This window comes from Mercenaria mercenaria, chromosome 1 (genome assembly GCF_021730395.1).
Source record: "Mercenaria mercenaria strain notata chromosome 1, MADL_Memer_1, whole genome shotgun sequence".
In the NCBI taxonomy this organism is placed as follows: Eukaryota; Metazoa; Mollusca; class Bivalvia; order Venerida; family Veneridae; genus Mercenaria; species Mercenaria mercenaria.
The window spans coordinates 95,369,293-95,376,761 of NC_069361.1; the positions used below are offsets into that span (position 1 = coordinate 95,369,293).

Consider the following 7,469-nt stretch of genomic DNA (forward strand, 5'->3'; position numbering starts at 1 on the left):
GCAAATTAAACATTAATTTGCCGATCCTATTCTGTCGTTCATTTCGCATGAACATCGAAATAAATTCATTTTCATATGACGTCAACGTGAAAAAACAAAACAAAAACAAAACAAAAACAAACTCAGATGTTCCCGTGCACCGTGCATTTAATGGAAATTAAAAGACGTTGAGGGATAATGCTTTTATTTATTAGTTTTCTTGCGTTTTATGCTAGAATAGCGTTAACGCATCTTCTTTCCAACAATCTTATTTGTAAATAAACCTGTCTTTTATTTTTTTAAACCAGAGTTTAAAGAAGCCTTTCATCTGTTTGACAAAGATGGTAGCGGAACGATATCAACGAAGGAACTGGGAATAGTGATGCGATCTCTTGGAGAAACTAAATCTGACGCCGAGTTGGAGAAAATTATTGCACAAGTTGATGTTGATGGTACGTTATGATAAACACGAATTAAGGTTATATATATATATTTATATATCTGACATTTATCGCAGACTGATATATAATAAACTATGTGCTATTCCGAATGGACTTTTATTTGTGCTATCGGTTTGATAGTGACAAAAAGAAATCAAAACTTATATAATGAATAAAACAAATTATTTACTAATAACTTGTGAATGGAATTTAATAAAACTTTTCAAATTTTCATACATATTTGCGACCTGGTACAAGCCCCGTAAGAACGATTTTTAAGAAATAAGTCTCATTTTGACATGTCAGAAGTCATGTTCTGTAAATTGTCACAATCAAGTTTACTTTCAAGGTAACGGTGAAATAGACTTTGATGAGTATTTAGAGATGATGGCTAGCAGAATGTCATACACTGGCTCTGCCGACCAGATCCGTGAAGCATTTAAGGTGAGTACTCTTTGACGCAAACAGTTGAATTTAGTTTAAAGTTATCTGGTTTAGTTCTTGCCTATTGAAAGAACATATGCACAATGAAATCTTTTTCCCGATCTCGAATGTTTGAGAGAAAAAAAAGCTTCTACAAAAACAATTTTTGGATTATTATGTACAAGTTGTTTCACTCGTCCATAACACACTAGAAACATGCTAGATTATTTAATACAATTCCTATACAATGTTTCTTATAAGTTGTCGAAACTGAGATTGAACATATATTTTGACATAATCATTTGGTCAGGTAAGGGTTAATTTTGAAACATTTTTTTACACACTATGTCCATCAATAACTGTACTGTATTTTATATCGCCTTCTACAAATTTCTTATATTTCTATTGGTCAAAAGACGTCACATACAGACAGGATATAGTCCATATCCTGGTAGTCATATTTCGATACGAATTTTGATTAAAACAAAATGGCTGCCGCATCGCTGGTGTATTCAATCAGCTCTAGGTACAGATATCGTTTCCGAGAGTAAATTAAGTGTTTTCTTGCCGTTTTCATTCTCGTACATCGTTTAGGCTCGTGAAGCTAGCCGTAAGAAGCGGAAGTAGAAGAACAATAACTCTGTATGGGAGACACGGCCGTTGAAATCTTGTTGAAACTTAAATCAGCGTAAAACAACATAACATATTTGTTACTCAGCAGTTTGTTGTAGGATCATTTAATCTGGGTGCAAGATAAAGGATTTAACAGGAAACGGAATGAAAGCCGAAGTTTTAGTGCATTTCTGACATCGTGAAAACTGATATTTTTGAAAGTATGGAACAGATTATTTTTTGTGTTTCTGATCAAAACCAGTTCATAATCTGTATAAATGAGCTTTTGTGTTTTGTGGTTCAGTCAAAGGACAGTTCATTGTGCATTTTATGGCTTGTGTTAATAAACAATTGATTACAGGATTCCAAACTGCACTATTAGTAGCTTTGAAAATTTACAAAATGTGCCGATTATAACAGGGAAGTAAAGGGTAGTCGGCAAGATGAAATCGTTAAACAGCTTGTTGGTGACAGGATAAGGGATATATGCTGTCTCGAAAATCAGTGCCAGGCTCTAGCTTCGCTCTCACTTGATATGGATTTCATCGACAGCGTATATCCCGTATCCTATCAGCAACAAGCAGTGTAACTAATACCCATATTTTAGAACCTTACAAACCTCGGTTCAGTTAGGGCCTACCATTTATGGAATATTACATTTCTGTTGTAGGTATTTGATAAGGAAAACAAAGGTTACCTGACAGTTGATGAACTAAGACACATCATGACGAATCTAGGAGAGAGACTTGAGGATGAGGAAGTAGATGAAATGATATCAATAGTAGATGCCGACGGAAATAATCAGATTGATTATGAAGGTAGCAGTCACAGCATATTCGATCACTTCTCAATGAAAGTATTTTTGCTCTCTGTTTCATTAGGAAAACATCATCTAAAGTGATTAGGCCTATATTTTAAGTACACGGGTTTTGATAGAATTTTCCGACGGGATATGGAGATTTATTTCATGCTCTTCAGTGAATTAATGAAATTTATCAGTGAAATAAAATTGACAAGAATATGAATTATAAATAATAGAAAATCCCTTACAAAGATATCCTGACGTCACGACAATATGACGTCATGATGCGATGCACGTAACGTTGCGCGGACACATTGGATATAATTTTGCTAAAACCATTAAAATACATAATGTTCGGCACAGGATACTATGTTCGGCGCAGGATCGATACATTGATTTGAAAACTTTAGTGGTGTTAGTATTCTCCTTTTTTTCGGCCTATAAAACAAATAACCAGTAAAATCACCTTATGGTCTTATCACGTAATAAATGGAGTTTTCAAAGCCGATTTAAAATCCTGAAAAGATGCCATTTTAAGCAAAAACGGCGAAGTTAGATATGAAACTTTACGCCAGTTTCACCAATTATAAAGTTTATAGCCACAGTTATTTGAAAATATTGCAAAACAAAGACAATATCTTTATGGCCTATATTTATCAACCTTTTCGCTGTCATCCTTCCAAAACATAATGTCTAAATCGGTGTTTTAGTGAAGATTATTAATTTTGAAATACACCATATGCACGAAAAAAGGCGATGTTTGGCGCAGGATAAAACTTTTGTGACGATGCTCGGGAGCAGGTTATTGTAAACCATCACAAATATCGCAATGGCCGTTTTTGACGCAGTCAAGCACATTTTTGATATCTAATAGAGATTGCTGTATATAACGGTTTTGTACATGTATACGATGTACTGGTTTTTATTTGGAGACGTGTTCATATATAAACAAATATACATACATAATAATAATAATAATTTCGAAAAAAGGAGAATACTAACACCACTAAAGTTTTCAAATCAATGTATCGATCCTGCGCCTAACATAGTATCCTGCGCCGAACATATCCGGTTACCTATAGGTATTCACTCAGGGAAATATATTCCGATCTTACAATAAAACAAATAAATAACCTCAATTTAATGATAGCAAATTATTTAAACATCTCCGGCTTAATTTCAGGCGATTAAAATACCCAATATTCCGTGTGAAATTTCAAAATTTCAGTGTGTTCAAACTCTTTTCCCACGCTCTTAGTCCGATTTCACAGATTTTCTAAGATCATTTTGAAAAATATAAAAATGCGTTTTAACAGACCCTCTGCAATTAATAATTGTGCTGGTATCTATTGCCCCAAAGCGGTTGGTAAGATACATATATATCAAATGTTGTAAAACTTATCGGGTATAAAGTCACAAGCCTAGATGATCTATCCAGACTTTTATCAACGAGGTCAACCTCATCCCACTTTGTCACCAAGAATAAGAGATCAGTTTATTGAACATTCTGACATGCTTGTTTCTGTTGCGACAAAGAAAGAGCTCTACAATATTTTGTCCACAGTTTTAGATATTAGAATTGAAATAATGTATAGTAACATCGTGTTTTACCTAAAGTAATACACTCAAAATAGGTTATACGGCGACAGAATAATTCACTCGGCCTCGACCCTCGTGAAATTATTCCGTGGAGGTATAACCTCTTTCCGTGTATTATTAATAACGTTAACACGAATTTTATACATTATTTCTTAAATAACATAAACAGAATAACTAAACTGTCATATTAAAGTTGCATTAATTTTGTAACAGTGGTGAAACTATTTACAATTTGACTTCATTTCAGAATTTACTCAGATGCTGGCGCAAAAATGATGATAGACTTAGCAGGTACAACAGAACGCCACCTACAAGAGTTAATGTATGGACTATAGGAGGAGGTGACGTCTGCAGTGAAATCAAAATATCATTGCCTTTAATTTTATAGTTGAAAATGTTAAATGACCAGTGTTTGTTCTTTCTATCATATCGTTCTTTTTTATTTTGTTTAATGCACATTGCAGTGTATAAAATAGCTTATCCAGCTTTCAGCTGGGCTGAGACATCGTTAAAGTCTGTAGAATTATGTAATATTGAATGTGTGACATACTTAAATCACGCACATGCAGTTAAATTAAGATCTATTCTAACACGATCCGATTCATTTTCCTATAAAACCAGCGAATTATTATACATGTAGAACAATTCATTGTTCTGACATCACAATTATAAACTCATAGCGTCAAACGGCATAGCGGCACGCTGGAAAAGAAACCAACTGAAAACGGGCAACTTGGTAATGTGTTAGAATCGAAATGATATATCTCATTTAGTGATTTGCTCTTGAATAAAATCATTGCTTGTTGTTCAGATGCGCCCTCGTGATATAATATTCCTTCGCATCTGAACTCCAAACAATGATTTATTTAGCGACAAATCACTAAATGAGATTTTTATATTTCTTAAATATATCCAAAAAACAGTGACTTGTCATTGAATAAAAACATTGTTGAAGGAATTGCATCACGAGAGCGCAGCCCGAGTGATATATTAATACGCATCATGGAGAGGAATTCATATACGTTTTAAGTAGCTTGTTTTCCAGTCCATTCGATTACTATTTTCTTTGTTTGTATAATTGTAGAAATTCTTGCATAAAAACTACTTTTTTCACTGGATCCGCCCATGTTTTAACGGGAGAAAAATCGTGTGCAAACAAGGCAATTCACGTGCTGTTAATACCCGATTTTTATTTTTGAAATGCTTTCCCAGAGACGTATATGTAATTCTGCGCAGATTGACATCTGGTATCTGCGTCTTTTTTCTTTCATAAAAACTACTTCTTGAAGCATTAAATATGCAATCTAAACCATAGAATGTTTTACTGTATCAGTAACTAACGCCAAATGCGCTTCCCCCAACATTGTTCGTACTCGTTTCTTCCCTTGTTTACTCCCCTTTTAGAACTCTGCGTCAATTCAGATTTTGTAGACAACCGTGAATGTTAAAGAATCGCGTGTTTACCTGCACGATTCTTTGTTTTTAGGTATCATATTTATGATTTTGGTAAGTATCAGTTAGTATGTTTTTATCTAATTTCTCGAAGAATTTATATAAACAGCTTGGAAACTTGACACTACGTTCGTACTCATCCGTACTCCAACTGCGTGACCGTACTCAATATAACTCGAATGTAAAGTTACTATTCTTGAAATTGTGATAGAGTACCAAATTGTGAAATGATATGAACAATTATTAATAATTTTATGTTTGTAATTATGTGAGATAAAAAAAATCGCTTAAAAACCTTCAGGGTGTACATTTGATAGTGTTGTTTATTTCCGGGCCCTGGATACGGATATTTAAAACATTTTTACCGTTTCCAAGAACAACTGGAATGGTAAATAAAAAATGTACCGGAATCGTCAAGCCATCACATATGAAAACAATACGTAAATCGTCGTAAAATATATTTTTATGCAAGAATAGAGACAATACACGTTTGTTTTGTGTATTTTAATACACAAAAAACGTGTATTATCCCTACATAAATACAGTTTAAACCAATACGCATCTGATCTACACAAAATGAGTTTATCAAAGAAAAGATCACTGTTTGAAATATATTAATTCGATTCTAACACGATATCAAGGGTCACCATGTACATCTTTTACGACACCCGCTAAATGTTTGTCTGTTTGTATGGTTTTATTTTCCAAGTCGAAGCTATGACATTTGACGCTATGTGACGCATGTCTTCATTGTTTAATACGAAAACAAATCTGGTCGTGGTACATATTGCTGGTTATAAACAGGAAACAGTAAAGTAACAGTTAATGTGTCGTTTTCTGGATTTATTTTAGGCATTATATATTTGTATCGTGTTACGTTTCTTCTACATAAAGAATAACTTATTTCCTTTTTGCATAAAAGTCCTTAAAGAATGAATCTCGTTTAAGAAATGAAATTTTCTTTTCAGAGTACATGCGGAATGAACGACAGAATATGACTGGCAAACTAGCGATTGACGCTTAACTTGCCGATCATATTATGTCGTTCATTTCGTATGAACAAATAATTTCATTTCTTTTATTTATATTAGTTCATGTTTTTATTCGATTTGTTAACAAATTCGTTTTATCAATGTTTATAAATACTTCGATGTAATTGACATTTGAATCTTATTTCCTGTCATTCGTTTCACCAGACGGATTACGTCATCTAAGTAGCGTTCTCACTAACTGCACGAGGGAGTCGTCGAGACAGCCAGAGACATTATCGTAACTTTGGCTCTTCGTTAAATGTTTAATGAATTTACTCTTATACACCCTAAGGTCGTGTCGTGCTTTTTCTGTCACGTGATACAAATGAACATTTGCCATACCAATTGTCATGTTGCCTGTATTTCCGGTGTATATAATATAAATGAAATCATACCAATCCTTGCATACATGTATATTCAATGCGTAAGAAACTAGTCGTCACAAAATGTTTACATTGTTTCTGTGTTTGTATCAATTGCTTGTGTTTTTATGAGATACAGTCTGTTCTCTAGTAAATGTGATTTATGTATCGTTGTTGTTATGATTTGTGTCATATTACCGTCTGTATAAACACATAACACCTACTGATATCGCATAGTGCGGCAGTTTTCCTTTGATCTTTGCAGTATGTTAAACATGGTAACACACATTATACTACAAAATCTGTGCTGATATTTTACAAAACTGTTACGATATATATCAACACAGAAATCTCTGAAGAGTTTCATTAGAAAAAAACTGTTGCGATATATATCAGCACAGTAAAACTGTTCCGATATATATCGCAACACTTTTTCTCTATTGAGGTCCTATCGAGGGAGTATATTTTTTTTCCTTTCAAAGAAAAGATGATTTTAGCTCCAATTTACAGTTCACAGAGAAAGAATTATCATAAACACCTATATACATTTATAAAGTAAAAGAATAAATAAACTAGAATATTTCAAAAACTCGATAGTTATCGCCAAATTCAGAAATACATGAAATATATGAAATTCTGAGATTTCTCAATTTGATTTTTTTTACAAACAGAACAACAAGTTTTACAATATGTTTGGCCAATGAAATGCAAAGATTAAAAACCAATGCAGTAATCTGTTGGATACTTTAATCTGGGGAACACATTTTCT

General features: G+C 33.3%; 1 protein-coding gene across 1 annotated transcript in view; it reads left to right on the top strand.

Moving 5' to 3' along the window:
• Positions 1-6,866, top strand: part of LOC123564203 (uncharacterized) — a gene marked incomplete at its 5' end in the record, with an annotated part of 31,671 nt that extends 24,805 nt beyond the window's left edge. The window contains 4 exons of the mRNA XM_053524424.1: positions 288-431; positions 769-863; positions 2,125-2,272; positions 4,103-6,866. Of these exons, the coding sequence (XP_053380399.1) occupies positions 288-431; positions 769-863; positions 2,125-2,272; positions 4,103-4,131 (416 nt within the window). The remainder of the gene's footprint in view (positions 1-287; positions 432-768; positions 864-2,124; positions 2,273-4,102) is intronic.
• Positions 6,867-7,469: the final 603 nt, after the last annotated feature.